Here is a 16,619-nt window from a genome sequence, read left to right as displayed (position 1 = left end):
CGCACAAAGTCGCTGTACAGCACTCCCTGAGAATACAGCAGACTCCCCCAAACAGAGCAGGAGCTAGCTGTGGTAGCAGCTGGCAAATACTGACCTTCCAATGGCTGGCACTGTGTCACTGCATAGACCCTACACAAGAGGCTTGAGGCATACAGAATGCAAGAAATAGCATATGACACGTGCAGAGCCACACACTATTTCTTCATAAAGGAAATACGCTTTCAGGGTCATGCAGTACCACACTGATACAAAAAAAAAAAAAAAAAAAAAAAAAACACACACTCATAAATCAAGTTCTAGTAGATTATTGTCACCAGCAAACTGGCCCACAGTCATTCCAGCCTTCTGTGCAACAAACTCTTAGTAAAGAAGAGAGAGGGAATTACTTTTAAAATATGCAGTGGTGATAATCCCCCTCTCTGCATCAGACTCCCAGAGAGCACAACTTTAGAAACTGCTTCCCTACAGCCAAGCCATATGACCCAATTTTTCCGATGTTGAATTGCTGATTATTAAATTACATGCACAATTATTAAATAAATGTCATTTAGAAACAGGAAGTATAAATTCTCTCCAAGCTAAGAAATGCTTAAGAACCATCAAGTTTTTCTTCTTTTAGAGACAGTAATTCTGTTCATACTTCTTTTAGAAAACCTTACTTCTAAAAAACTACAGGTAAAATTGAACTCTTTGAACTGAATGAGAACTCTCTGAGGACATCTTGTTGAGGTAAACAGGAAAACACAAAAGGAAGAGAGAGACCTGATATGACTACTAATAAAAAATTATGGCAATATAATATTACTGCCAAGGATTTTCTTATAAGCTTTTGAAAATCAGGAAATTTGAGGCTACAGTTACACAATACCCAGACCTAGCCTTAGTGTGAACCTTTCATAAAATGAAATATAATACTATTATAAAACAGGTAGTTCATTATTAGGGCATGCAAACAAGAATTGTGGCAGCATTTCTGTACAGCCTGCAGACATTTTGGTGCACTCTGTGCACGGTTCATGTGTGAGCTGCAGGTTTACACATACGCACAACATAAGCATTCAAGATGATACAAAAATATTTAGCCAGTTCACAAGTTTTCCCTATTTCTATGGCTATGAATAGAGACGCTTACGTTACATGAGACTAATAAAAAAAATAAAGCTGTTGAGTAAATTGAGTACGGTTAGTATTTAGAAGTTTGTATTATTCCTGGCAAAGTCTGATGAACTGAACAGCCCCATCTGGACCAATTAAAATCATATATGATGGTGAACTTATTTATTCTCACACACCAGAGGAGAGTGTGAAGGTTGCCAGTTTAGGCGTTTAACTGCTCCCAGCCCCTCTTCCATCACACATTCACTGTAACATTCCCAAGGATGCTGACTCCGTGACTTCTGGCTGGAGCCTAGTGGACTATACATATCTGGTGCCTCCCTGCTTTACAGGATGGAATCTTGAGTGGAAAATTGTGCTTTAAAAGGTGCAAGTATGCTACACTGATAAGGAAAAGAAAAGAATTCCCCAGTTTAAATCACATGTAGTGACTCACTTTTTATCTCTTATTAGTGGCCTATGCAGAAATACAAAATTTAAATGTTCACAAATTTGGCTCTTAATTCCTTAAAGTCTAAGGCCAACAATGATCTTACACTTAGGAGCCTAAATAAAATAGATTTGCAGAGATGTTGAGCACGTGAAGGTTTTACTGACTTCAAATTTCTAGTCTGATGGCAAAGAAAACTTTTCCTTAATGAACCGCAGCAGTATCATCTTTCCTGAATTTACATAAATAGCCCAAATGAAGGATGTAAATTTTCTCTTGCTTCATCCCAACTGAATCTGCATCCTGAAGTGTAATAATTATGATGACATTTCAGAATGATGACTGATTCTGAAATAAGCACTCAGTTGTGCTTTATCTAGCACACTGGATAGATAAATATTTTGACTTCTAACATCAGTCTTACTGTGCAACCTCAGAATGTGCTTGATCAGATCCTTAATGTGCAGGACCACACAGGTGAAACTCCCAAAGCAACAGGAGTCAGGGCAATGGGGTGGAAATCTGCCACTGCTTCCCTTGGTATGCAAACACAGCAGCATTGATAAAAGAATACAGTTGGCACCCAGAACAGCTCCCTTACAAGGAAATAAAGGACACAGGGCAAAAAAAAAACAATAGTGGCAAAGGTGATGTGCAGGTGACAATTTTTTATTTTTTTTTCCCTAAGCATACCAAAGATGGAAATGCTGAAGTGAAAATAAAACTGCTTGGGGTGCTCCTGGGCAAAAAGTGGTGGGCAGAGATGGGGGAGAACAGAACTGAAAGTGTCACTGGCCCCCCTTTCCCCTTTAGAGGGGGTGCTGTGTGTGTGGCTTGCTGGCTGTAGGAGAAGCAGCAATTGTTCAAGAATAGGAGCTGAAGATAGGACATCTGGTAGCTGCCAAGTGTTTGGGAAGAAGCCAGGAAAAAAAAAAAAAAAAAAAAGGTTGGGAAATGAGGCATGCAGCTGTTGAGCAGCCATGAATAAATCGAGCTATAAGGCAAAACTGCTGTGACAGACATTTGGGGTCAGTTTTCTTAATCAAGGATATCTTCACGAGTAAAAACATTTATGCAAAAGAAAAAGAAAGCAGGTCCAAAGTTTAGCTTCCCTGGGACCTTGCCAACACTCTTACCGCTTTAGGGAAGAGGTTAACAGAGAGGAGGGACAAGGAGACCTGATGAACTGAACTGAATGTATGGAGAGTTTCTGGAACAGCTAAATAATTTTCACATATGACATTCCAGAAATACATTTTTCCAGTATGACAAGAACACGGATGGTATGTTGGAGTTGAAGAAAGAAAAAACATTGGTGGTTTCACAAGAGAAACACCCTTGAATCAAAAGGATGTGTCAATGCTTTATGTGCCACAAGATCTGTTTCCAAAACTCCTATAGGAAAACGCAAAAGCTCATTTCTTTTCAAAAGTAACAAGCCACTTCAGAACAGTCACCAAAACATTACATTCTTGTTTAATACTGGAGAAGACCTTTTTATCAACAAAACACTATTGCATTTCATTTGTAGTATTGAAAAGCTAAAAACACAGTCCTTTCAAAATGCTACGTCATAAATATTTCCCACATGTGAAGAACACTCATACAGTAAAAACAAGAGAAAGAAAGCAAGAGAACCTTTTGACATCCTGAAGTACTAAGATTACGTGTGCAAATTGTAATCATTATGAGGTAAAAGCTAATTTCAGTAGTATAATATTACAAGAGGAAAAAGGGTCTCAAAAAATTACATCAAAATACATTAATTTAGGTTCACTGTGATACAGAAACATTTGATTGAAATTCTAATGGCAGTAACAAGTGAATGGTTTTCTTCTTACCTGTTTTCACAGTCAAGTGCTGAAAATCCTTTGGTATTGTCTTGACAGCGGTGCTTACTTTAAGAGCTTATTAAAACAAACAAAACGAAAATTTCTTTAAATATGTGCAGGTAATATCTGTAGACATAGCTCTGAGAAAGCAACATCTAAAACAGTATCAGTTGGAATGTCTAATAAAGCCAAGCGTACATGAAAAGAAACCAAAGGTAGCGAAATATCCTCAGAACACCAAACACCCAAAAGCAGTAACTACTCTTAGTAGCACAAAAGTCAAGAACAGAAAGGCCTATGCCCAAATTGCCAAATAATCCCAAATTTTGAGAACTCGGGGTTTGAATGCACAAAAGGAAGGACCTGTGTTTCAGCAATGCAGCAGTCCTGCACAGACGGCAGCCAGCAACACCTGGCAGAGCTGGGATGCATCTCTCTGAACCTACAAACCTCGAAACCCAAGGCACAACAGAGACAACAGCTTTTGGTAGTTGAAGCCTCGCCAGCTTGCTCCAGGGGATGTCAAATGGCACTGACAGAGCCGAGGCTAAAATTTAGGAGATCACAATGCTTTGCACTTACTCCCGTTCCATCCATGTCTACGCATCTTTTATTAATTACTTTCTTAAGACATCCTTGTAGCATATTTTAATGCAGTGTAATACACCGTATTATAAATGACCACTCGGAATGAAATCTCTCATCTCCATCTGCCTTCATCAAATAAAACATATGTGGGAAAAGTCTGGTTCTTGGATCCAGTTCTGTTTGCACTATCTCCCCCACTTAACAGTATTAGCTCACAGAGTCGAGCTAATTTACTTGTATCGTTTTGAAAATGCAGGGAAATTTGCTTCTACAGTCCTGAACTACAGATTCTTGATGTCTGGGAACTTCTTCCCAGCCAGGACAGCAATCTGCTCTTCATTTGCCAGAATAGCAATAAGTAGTAGAACGAGAGCATTTGTTCTTTGGCTGAAAAGGCAGGAATCTCTGTCACAAATACAGCAGATCCTCAGCCGTGAAGGACTGCATGCACCAAAGCAGCTTCCCATCTGATTTCACATGTCACCTATCCAGAACAAAGCACAAGTTCTTCGCCTAAACAGGGAAGAAAACAAATTCCTCAGGTAAAAAGTGAATCTTCCCTCAGCATTTGAAAGCAATAACCTTCATGGTTCAAGTCCTGCTTTCACACTTCATGATTTACAACAAAACACACCTTATCAACAAAACACAATTTTTGTGGAATATGCTGACTTACCCAAACGTCTTACAAACTCTGACAACCTTTCTTTGACCCAGAGATACTGGGAATCTGCCAAACTTGGTCACACCTGTAACTGGAAGGAATGTGGACTACCTGGTCTCACAGTTCCTTATCATGGGGACAAATGGGAGGTCAGGATCTACACCAACCCCCTTTTTTAATTATTATTATTATTATTTTATGAATGTATAATCCAGTTCTGAGAATCAGACAAGAAAATACCCACAACTGTTTTAGTCCCACAGCTGAGGGAGAGGGACAACAAGTGAGAACCTGAAAGGTCAATGAAAAGAGAATATAAAAGGCAATGACTATGCTATGATCCAGTGCTAATTCTGGAAGCCCTAGTAGCTGCTGATTGCAAAAACGAAAAGATCACTTCAATTTCACATGGCTTGCTGTTCCCATATTTCAAGTGGCATAAATGAATCAAGTATTTTCAGTCCTGTTTGTCTAAAACCTTTGTTTTGCAAGAAAATATAGGGTTGGTAGTGGTTCCTTTTTTTTTTTTTTTTAATGGAATCAAAACTAATTCTGAAATGTTGCTATTTGACGAAAAAAGGGAAATCCCAAATTTGGCACAATCTAGCTTTTATTCTTACAAAACTCCTGATAATGACAATTGAAACTTTGTTGAAATATGAAGTAAAAATATTATTTGCCTTTGGACTAAGCCTGTTTTAGAAGGTGTACTTCATATCATCCACATGTGATAAAACTGATTTTGAAGCAAACCCATCCATATATTTTTCTTCAACTCAGCTGCTGTCAATAGCTGTCTCTTTAAACCTACAGCAACATACAGCTAGCTTAGAAATTAAACATACCGTTTCTTCTATCAGCTGAAATATGGAATTACGAATTATCACACAAAATTTAAGCTAAAAAGAAAAAAAAAGGAAAAAAAAAACATTTGAATACCTTGTTTGTCATCTTTCTTTGTATCTTGTAACAGGGCAGAGTTATCAGGCACCTCTTCAGCTGATGTCTTCTAAAGACAGAAGATTGGTTATTACAGTGATTGACATAGCAGACCCATGCATTTCCATAGTCAAATAGCTAAGAACACAGACCAACACAAATAAAGGTGATATTCTCTCTTGTACCAAGACTTGCTTTATATGATAAAGAAGCACAGAAGAGCTTTAAAAAGACAGCTATACCTCTCTGCTTTTAAAGGTACACCAGTTTCACTCCTGAAATTAGTTAAAGAAGCAATTCAACAATGAATCACAAAGAACTAAGGACTACATGCAAAGAGATACTTCCCAAAACAGAGCAATGACATTCTGTGTTTTCTTTTTTTCTCTGGGTCTAACACCTGTACTAGGGTTGAAGAAACCTTTCCAGCCTCTTCACGCAAGTTAATCTCCATGAGAAAACTCTTTTCAGCGAAACCTCAAGCTGTACTGCACTGTCAGTAGTTCTGCATCTAAAGTCTGCAGGCTGAGGTAGCTGACTTGGACTGCTCTCTTCTTTCTGCATGCATTCACAGAAATGGGGAAAAAAATTTCATCAGCATGTCAGCATTCATTAGCAGTCCCATTCAGGCCTCTGATGGGAAAATGGGGAACTTCACACCAGTCTTATTCCTAACTGTTCTTTATTTCAGCAGCAACTTACACTATAAGCATTTGTGGTTCTTGTAACCTCTGCTGCATAGCTTACCAAGACGGAAAGAGGAACAAATTCTACTACCATTATCTATAAGAACAATTCTGTGGCAAAAAAAACAACAATAAATCAAACAGCAGAAACCTCAAGCTTCTCTAAATGTTAAGCAATGCTGTTTGTTGTTGTTTTTTGTTTGTTTGTTTTTTTTAAGACCCACTGGAAAAAAAAGAATCCAGAAACATAGAACTTGCAGACATTTTCAAAAAACCTCAGGTCAGGGCCAAGTCCAGAGTAAAGGGCAATGAAATTTGTTTTATAAAGTTGCCCGTGGGATTCCCTAATGCTTTTGAGGAAGGAACATACCCTAACCATAGCTTTTGGATCATGAAAATGTTTGAGCAAAACACTTAACATCCCTAGTTAGCCATGACACTATATATTACAATCAAGGCTACAAGGAAGGAAAACAAAAAGGTCACCAATTGGCTTAGCTACAGAGCTTGCCACATCTGAACCAAGGGTTCTGGACCAGGTGGCTCTTCACAGACTACTTCAAGCTGATCAAACAAAAAAAAAAAAAAGAAAAAATTTTGGGAGGAAGAGGCACAGAAGCAATCCAGATTTGAATGTCTCAAAATTGCCGGATCCTATTATGATTCACACTCATCTTTTGACGTTAAGGATTCATGTTTCAAGCGCACAATAAATAGCAACTCTTGGTGCTGCTATAGCATGGGAGTGGATGAGACGTGACGCTATTTTCTGTCTTGGTTTCATCAGCTGTTAAGAAAAGAGTGTCAAGACTAAAGACCTAATTCACTGCATGCCTGAATCGATGGAATGACTCACAAATTTAAATGAACTGTGAGTATGACATTACTGAGAGAGTTTAGAGCAACCCCAGACAGTCATTTTATGCATATAGTGAGAAATCTTGTGTCTTATCTTTAAGCGTTTGGCGGTGAGAAGGCTTGTGGAAAGGAGCCAAAAAAAAAAAAAGACCAGAATCAGAGTGGGAGACAAAAACTTGAGAAAAAAAAAAACAAAAAGACAAAACTCTAGTTAACAAAAAGCAGTCGCTCTTGTCATTCTTGAGCATACCATTACCAGAATTTGTGTGCTTTTTAAGTTTAACAAAGCCTACTATTTGGTGACTCGTCTCCTGCCATTAATTTCTTTATAGGCATTCAGGAATTGTCTCCACTGTACTGTAGTACTGTAGTTCAGCAGTCACAGTAAAAATGGTCTTCTGAAATTAAATTAAACAGTCTGAATTGATGAGACATGGAAAGACACAAAGGCACAGAGATAATGCATAACCGATTGCATTGATAATACAGTATTTCTAATGGAGTGATCAGGTATCTAAACTGCATTTCCTCAAATAGCCAAGCTACAAATTAAATTGCAACAGTGAATTACTGTGCTTCCCACAGAGTGAGATGAATGGGAGGTGAATCGCTGACCTTCCAAGTGAAACTCTTTCAGGGCATTTATTCTGATTATAGAAACATCAACTGAACAACAGTAACAGAAATTAAATCAAAATCATTCTCAACTCAGGTTTCAGATGAGATTTTGTGCTCCACTAATTTTGGATAACAAAGGACCAAAATAGCAAGGCCCTGCAACAAACTGAGAGCTTTGCTCAACACCTCTAGGTCCCAGACAGTAAAGAAACAGAGCAAAGACAGGCAAATAACCATGATTTACTCAGGTAACACTATCTATTCTCAGCCAACAGGCAATCACGTAACAGTTTCTTCTTTATTTTCAAGCTACCCATAAAAAAATTGATTTTGCAGAACAGAAATGGAGTAGCAGAACACCCAGCTGTTCCCCCCAAGAACATTATCTGATTGTAAATGCAGCACAGTAATCTGCAAGTTATTGGCATTTATGGACAGAACGCCTTCAGAAGGAGACAGCAGAGATATGGCACAGGAGGTTTGAAAGCCTTAAATTTTGGAAATCAAATGAAAAATTAAATGCAAAATGGAGGATTTGTTACTCTTTTTTTGTTATTTTATTTTTAATATTTTGTGCTGTATAGCCTGTGAAGCTATTTAGTTCTTACTATGATGTGCCTGCTATTATTATCTCCACTGCAGCAGAAAAATCTAAAAAGCAAAAAAAAAAAAAAGACAATTTAACTGCTTAGATGATCTCCTTTTAGATTTATCCTTACTCTGCGCTTATATTCAAGAACCACAAACAAACAGAGCCTAAAAAACGGACATTTAATAAGATTATGGAATTGTACTGGTTAGGTTACTGAAATGACATCTTATAACTAAGAAATACAAGATGACTCTGAAAGCAGGACTTCTGAACTTTCTGAAATATACACATGAACGCTGTAATCTCACAGTCCCAAGGGTTGCACTACTGAAGAACAAACTTCCGCATAACTCTGCACTAACAAAAGACTATTTTGCATATCCGGGTGATCATTTATGAAGCCAGCATCCTAACTGGAATGAGGATGCCCTAGGCCACAGAATACCAGGATAATAGCACTGCTGTCAAAACCCAATACAACTGCTGTGCTTTGGTCGAGCTGCTGTACAAAAGCAATACCCAGCAAGCGCACTGGGGAGACCCAGGCGTATTTTAACAGTTTCAGAAGATAGCGTGGATGTTAAAAGCACTGACTGCAATATTACCAAGCATACATAACAGTCAGATGTGCAGTTCAGGAGAGCCTGCCTGGTGGGGCTATCAGCCGAGTTGAATTTGTTGACAGGGGATCTGGGTTCTGACCCAGTAACACCCCAGAACCAGACACGAGGATGAAATAACTGGAGAGACGCCTTACTGAGCTGAGCTGGCATGACACGCCACAACTTTTTAACTTGGCAGCAGCATCAGAAGGACTTTCTATTCAATCACGGCAGCAATCCACAGCAATTTTCAGAGTCTTAACAATTCTGAGCTGAAAGCCTGTTCTTGCAGTCAGCTTGCCACTTGATTCACTGCCTTAAATGCTAAACCCTTAAATCCCTCGGCGCGTATATTCACAGCTACAATATCCAAGCACAACTCAGTGGCCATGGTTAGTTCAACATGCAGCATCTTTAAAGCCTCATTTTTTAACCTCAAGAATAAACTCTTCTCATTAACTTAGTTTTGCTTGCAGCAGTCTTTCATTACAAGGCTGACATCCATAGTTACGTTGTTTACAATGGATCCCTAAGAATCCTTCCCCCTTCCTACACCTCAAAACACTCTTTCCAGCTCCTTACAATTGCTACATAAACCCTTAGATGCGATTTCCTTAAACTATTAGAAGGCTGGCCATGAAAATGGGGACTGAACCACCTAGACCTGAGCTATGCATGTCTGTACTGCATAAAACCAGGCACAGTTTCAGTCCCCATAGAAGCAAGGTAGAAAGAATCAGGATAAGCCAAGACAGTTTTCATCTGCATGTGTGTAAATGGAGCTCTGGAAATGGAAGAAAGACTCAAAAGCTAGGTGGTCAGGAAACCTAGGACAAGGTCTGCACGTGAAACGTAGTATTTCTTACCCACTCAGACTCATGAGAAATCTCCCCTAAGCATTGCCCTTGTGCCAGAACAGTCCCCCTCCATCACGGGCTCTGCTCCGCACTCCTGGATCCCTGCACAGGAGGGCCAAATGCTGCCCAGCAGGACACCAACAGTAAGCTTTATTTCCACAGACAGACTCCAGCATCAAGACAGGCTGGAGTCCATAGATGCCTACTGCAAGCTGGATTCTGTGGGTTATCTCTTTCGAAAAAAATCTGCCTGCCCTTTCCATACACAGAGGGAATGGCTGAGAGAGGAGTGTAAGATGGCTTAACGCTAAACTTGGACACTCTGTAAGTCCTCTTGAAGACTCACAGCTCTTGTTATGCATACCACAGCAACCGTGAGGCTGTCCTATTGCTCTGTGCTCTACAGGTAGCTGCCCTGCTCACACCTCCTCACCTCTGTCCGGCTGAAGTCCCGAGTCTGTTGGCTGCCCGGCAGTGACTCAGAGTAAGAATCAAACAGTGCGCAGTCACGTAGAGGCTTCAAAGAAGCTAGAGGAGAAAGGAAAACCCAAAAACAAAAGAAGGAAAAAAAATCAACCAGAGCCACGACAAGTATTTGGTTAATACCCTCTTCTAAAAACCTGTTCTGACATCATTTTGCCCTTCATTTCTACACATCAGAATTGATATACTAATGACAGATGACAAAAGTATGAAGAAAATCTTTCCATCCTGAATCTTGAAAAACACAATGTCCTGAAAGTGTTAACAAGTATGATTTCTGTTGCAGAAGGTATCAACTTAGTTGGCCTTATAGTTTATATCCTGCTGTCTTAGTAAGGTTAAAGGTACATGTATTTGCCAAATGTTCAACTCTAATTTTTGGTATTTTAAATAATGAAAAGTGTAGTAAAATCTACATTACACACTAAAATTGAAGGCCAGTAAAAAACAAGCACACACTACTATGTACAAATGTACTAATGACAGTCATTGCTGCAGTATATATCATCTTCAGTATTTCTTAACTAAACAGCACTGAGAGGAGGAAAAAAAAAAAAAAATCAACAAAATCAACCCTGCAACTTTTCATGGCGATATTCACAAGAATCACAGTTCTAATCTGTAGGCTCAACTCCTTCCATGGTACCACCACAAGACTACTAATTCTTACATGAATCTGCTTAAAAAGCTGGAAAACCTTTTTTCTTTAAGATCAATATATTGAAAGACAGAATAACCAGTTCTCAGGTCAAATTCCTAGTCTCTGGGTAGCATCTAGTTCAGACGAACAAATTAAGCTCTTGCAAATCTGTCTTAATTTAAAATACAGTGGGTTACATACAGGGCAAATAGTTTTATGGATTTTCTTTAATTTGTTTTAATAAAAACTTTCAGAAAAGAAGGTGGTGGGTCAAATTGTCAGTGGAGCTGTGCCAGGACAGAATTTGGCCTTGCACTTGTAGTTTATAGAACAAGCCGTAAAACTAGCAAGATTAATTTGTTCTAAAAGTCTTATGCTCCAAGCCACTTTATTTGAAGCTTTAACAGTCTTATCAGATGTGAACATTTTGCTCCAATCAAACCAGGAATGAAACAGCCTGTTTTATTCTGAACTTAATACAACCTAATTAAGAACAGTTTCCAGAAATCTTTATCATGTTCCTAACCAGACAAATAAAACCTAAGTTTCAGAGAAATAAATACTATGAAAACACGAAAACAAACAAACATATATTTTGACATTTTAGGTAAGTATATAATGATTTGCTTATTTATCAATGCTTTTATTTCAGAAGTTGATACAAACAGGTCTGTATTCTTTCTTGTGATTCACTGTGCTTCAATGTGTTGAGATGTGGCACTTCTTATTATGCAAGTCTTCAGATTTCTGAATAGGCAGCAAAATACCGTAAGACATTTTCTGATCCTCAAACTAACAGCATTAGCTTATTACCCATGGTATTTAGAGTGCCTGGAACAAATAGTCCTTTCCACTCTTTCACATAAATCGGTCTGAAATGCTTGGTTGTGTCCAACACAATAATCACAACAATCATCTACAGAAGTGATAAGGGCTCAATGCTAAAAGGCACAAATTATGGAAAAGAAAGAAAAGGAAAGGCTGAGAGACCTGGGTCTGTTCAGCCTTGAGAAGAGAAGTCTGAGAGGGGATCTTATCAATGTTTATAAATACCTGAGATATGGGAGACAGAAGGATTTGGCCAACCTCTTTTCAGTGGTTTGCGGGGACAGGACAAGGGGCAATGGCCACAAGATGGAGCCCAGGAAGTTCCGCACCAACATGCGAAAGAACTTCATGGTGAGGGTGACGGAGCACTGGGACAGGCTGCCCAGGGAGGCTGTGGAGTCTCCTTCTCTGGAGATATTCAAGGCCCATCTGAACACCTACCTGGGCAGCCTGATCTAGGGAACCTGCTTTGGCAGAGGGGTTGGACCCGATGATCTCTTGAGGTCCCTTCCAACCCCTACAGTTCTGTGATTCTGTGAAAAGAGAACTCCCAGAGAACAACCACAGCTTAACACCTTCCTTCCCTGATGCAATGATTTGATACCACCGTAGACAGTTATTTCCATTGCAGAGTTACCCAAAAACGTTTAATGTGAAGACATGCCAACAAGAAGCATGAAGAAGCTTACAAGCTATTTTATGATGAGATCAGGAGTGAGGCTAGCAAGCAAAGTGGTGGTCCTGGTGGGAGAAGGGTAGCTGTAATTACGACAAGAGAATGTCATAATTAGAGAGACTAAAAGTGATGAAGACCTGAAGGTGCAGGTTTTACAGAAGCTTCTTCCCTTGGATATGAAGTAACATGGACTCCATCAGAAATTATTTCACAAATCTGATACAGGGTGAACATTTAATTTTCCTAACTGCAGCTTGATTTGCTCTTTTCCTGCCTTTTAATACATTCAGTGTCATCAAATTTAATGGAGATTTTATTAGGTCTTAAATATTATCCCTTAGCACTATAATTATCATCTGTGATTAATCCTCCTTGCCCTAGAAAGTCATGCACATTTTTCAGATGGAACAGTATATATTTCAACGTTCATTTATAATTACAAGAGACATAACTGAAGAGAAGAAACGAAAGGGCATGTCTCTCGCTGCACTTTGTTACTGAGGTATGTTGTATTTTGGATTAATTTATCCTCGTTCTAGACAAACCGCTGTAATCCCTCTGTCACTAGTGCAAATTATTTATAGCAGAAGATATATATATATGCATATATATATATAAAACGTGAATTACAGCAAAATTCATCCTTTGGTACAACTGATGACTGCATCCAATATACGTATTAGCACAGTAAGTTCCAAACCAGTCCAGCACCATTTTCAGCATGTCTTCAAAAGACAGATACGTAAGGGAAAATCACCAGGAGTTAAAAGCCATACACCTCTTGCTACAGGTAATCATCTGCCACTTTAGCTGTAATGGTACCTGAAGCACACGGGAGCAGAGTGACAGGCATTAAGAGGCAGACAACTGGTACATTTCGCATCTCTGTTTTGTGCTTTCAGGAATTCCCTCTTCAGCAATCGACTCATAAACAGAATTAAAACCTCATGATTTAAAAAGCAACTGGGGAGCCATTAAGCAACGAACTCAGCTCTACCTGTGACATGGAAAACGAAGCCTGCTTTAGAGGCATGTCGAGTGTCTGAGGTGGCCACAGGACCACTGCCTGCCACAGGGACATTACCTGCTTGGAGATAATCCGGCAGCAGCGTGTCGGGCAGCGTCTCGGGCAGCTGGTAACCATTCTTCCTCGCAACCACCAGGTGGAAAGCAGCACAGAACTCGGGGAGCGTCAGCGCCCCGTCGCAGTCCACGTCGCTCAGCTCCCTGCAGGGACGAGAGCCGCACGTTTCCCCAGCCGCTGCCTCAGGGAAGCGTGCTCGTGCAGTCACAGGAGACACAGAGATGGAGCTTTTTGAGGACGGCTATTTTGATAAAGGACAAGCACCTCTATTATTTCTACTTGATCACAGCTACTACAACTCCCACCCACATGGGAGTGTCTATTTCTGAGTCCTGAGGAAAATGGAGCTAATTTTCTAATACTGATTTGCAGCTTTTCTTTTTTAAGGCGGTGTATTTTTGTTATACATCTTACCATACAATATAATGCTATGTTTATGTTATGACATGAAATACATACCCTGTGGTTCTAAGGACGAAATTAACTTTCCAGTGGTTGAAAGCAGTTTTAGATAATCCATGCAGGATCTTTAGCCAATTCGAGCAGACAAAGTTAAAAGCGGACTTCGGCAAATGTTTAATTAGCAACATTGACTAGCTTCAAGAATATTAAGGTAAATTAATGTTCTTGACATGTTCAAATGTTAGTGTTGAGTGTTTGTTAATTAAATCTGTTGTCTCTTTAATTCCTGCATTCTTCTCAAACAATAAAACCAGACTTCTGATACTCATACTGAATAATTTGGTTTTATAAATCAACTCCTCTGCCAGAAATAACTATTACATTACTATTATATTAGCACAGTGACTAAAATACATAAATACATAACTTCCTACTCTTTGAAAGTAATGAGTATTTTTCAAGCTGTTGAGGTTATAGTGGCAAAGTCTGAAACATCCCATGTGTTTAACGCAGTGACATGACCTGATAAATTATATCATTACAAAATTATAATCATCTACTAGAAAATAATGCTTTTCTTTGATTATTTTTTTTGCAGAGAACTGCTTATGTCAGCAACACAGAGTGTTTTGTTACATATTGGGTTAATCCATTCTTCGTATATAATCCTTCATTTAAATTCTAATATTCACTTCCCCCAGTATAATGCTTCTTCAGTTGTGTTGGTTTTTTTTCATTATTTCATGACTGACAATCCGCTTTGAAAAGATTCCAGACATATTCTTTGACCCCAACAGATGTTTAGGCTCTTGGAAGCTTTTCCTCACATCTATCCTCATAAAAGCATATATAAAAGTAAAAACTCTATCAGCGTTTTTAATCAACATTTTAAACTGTTTGCTTTTCCTATCTATATGGAAGGATGACGCTGAATTACAAAGTGCCATGTTGTTTATGAAAATGTAATAGAATTCTTGTCAAATTTTATCATGTACAGTTCCATCTGCAATCATTTCTAAATAAGTTCATTAAAAGTAAGTGTACTGGTTCATTAGAAAAGCACTGATGAATTATGCAGTTGCACTTACTAAAAATTAGGTATTAATTAGGCTTCATCTGACAAAACACAGCCAGAAACATAAAGCCAACAACACAGCTAAAACACTCCAAATGTGCTTTTCCTCCACATCGTTTCATGAAAAATGTCAGTTTGTTGAGCTAATGATGTTGCTTACAACACTCTTAAGAACAGCTCTTGGTTACGTAGCTGTTCAAACCTTCCCCGTCCTGCTGAGTAGGCGAACATCTCTACAGAAAACAAGCGTGTCGGGAAGATCAATGAGCACCCTGCTGCTTGGGTCTGAAAGTGATTCTGGAGATAAGAGCAATAATTACAACTGAAGACACTTTTTAAAATTTAACAAGAACTCTTGAATTAGGTATCTTCTGAAAAACAGGATACACATCCCAAACGCTATTACAGTACTTACCAGATGTGAGAAAGCTCTGGGATGGGCAGCTTTGATTTCGTGAAGAAATTCTTTGCCACGGAACCTGTTGGGAAACTGTGCCTTATCAACTGTTTGAAATTAAATCTCCAATTATTTACATTTGGCCAGGGCTGCTTCACCAGAAGCAGCTGGGTACTTTACGTTCAACAGACACTCAGATTAACTGAGACCTAATAGAGCTGTTGGACCATTTGTCTCTTGGTGAATAAGTGACTAAGTCAGACAGAGCTGTTGACCTCATTTCCCCATTCCCTCCAAATGGGAAAAATAAATAGAGGACAGCAGCCCTGAGTACAAGTGATTCTAACCAGCACATTACCATGACACCAGTAATGAAATATCAGACACGAATGTCTCTGCTTCACCCAGAAGCCACGTGTGTGGCAGAGTCATGCTTCTCCTAGCTAGCAAATCCACTATTTCACCATCCCGCGCACACAGGCTACTGAGGCAGCACAAGTTCCCCGTGTCCTGGAAGCCCTGCCAGTATATAGGCTTATAAAATATATGGCAATATTTTACATAATGTAAGGTAACACAGACTTCTTGGTCAACACCCCTCTCTCCTTTGTGCATTCAGGTCAGATCGCCCACTGCAGCGCATGAGGAAGGCTGTAACAAGGACGGGTACAAAATTCATCTACTGCAGCATGTCCTCTCCTACGCCAGATGCCAAGGGAGGAGTACAAGACCATGACAAAGCCACATAACAATACAGCTCCAGAATATCCCCTCAGCCTCTGACCAGCAGTAGGATTGAAATATTCAGTAACTTCTGATGGATTTTCCTATCATGGATTTCTTAAATAACTTCCTAAGCCTGGACAAACTCCTAGCGCTTGTATCACCCTGCAGCAAGGATTTATACAGTTTAATTATTTTAGGATGTTGTGTGAAGCTCGAATTTATCATTCATAAAAAGTAATTCTGGATGTGCAAGGACTGCCTGAGAGTCTCACACAATATAAAGGCAAACGCAAAGCTCCCTGAAAGGTTGTACATGAATATACACACACAGTCACAGACCTATATAGGTGTGTAAAGAAATACAGTGTTGTTGAACAACCATTTCCTCTCTCAAGCAAATTATACAAAAGAGACTTAACTGAGGTAAAGAACTGCTAAAGCACTGATTTATGTCAACACCAGATATTCCTTTAAACCTTTGGCTGCATCTGAGCCTCCTGAATCCCAGATGCTGCTGAAGAGCAGC

General features: G+C 39.3%; 1 protein-coding gene across 3 annotated transcripts in view; it reads right to left on the bottom strand.

Moving 5' to 3' along the window:
* Nucleotides 1-16,619, bottom strand: part of REPS2 (RALBP1 associated Eps domain containing 2) — a 93,115-nt gene that overhangs the window by 36,912 nt on the left and 39,584 nt on the right. For 2 of the 3 annotated variants that reach the window (XM_082773082.1, XM_082773084.1), the window contains exons 7-11: nt 15,386-15,449; nt 13,494-13,636; nt 10,216-10,310; nt 5,570-5,639; nt 3,388-3,453 (exon numbers count right to left, since the gene is read on the bottom strand). In XM_082773082.1, the coding sequence (XP_082629208.1) occupies nt 3,388-3,453; nt 5,570-5,639; nt 10,216-10,310; nt 13,494-13,636; nt 15,386-15,449 (438 nt within the window). The remainder of the gene's footprint in view (nt 1-3,387; nt 3,454-5,569; nt 5,640-10,215; nt 10,311-13,493; nt 13,637-15,385; nt 15,450-16,619) is intronic. The other variant, XM_082773083.1, reaches the window with a different exon arrangement.

The sequence above is a fragment of the Aythya marila genome (genome assembly GCF_965140915.1).
Source record: "Aythya marila genome assembly, chromosome: 1".
Lineage (NCBI taxonomy): Eukaryota > Metazoa > Chordata > Aves > Anseriformes > Anatidae > Aythya > Aythya marila.
This window is presented reverse-complemented; position numbering and strand designations above follow the sequence as displayed.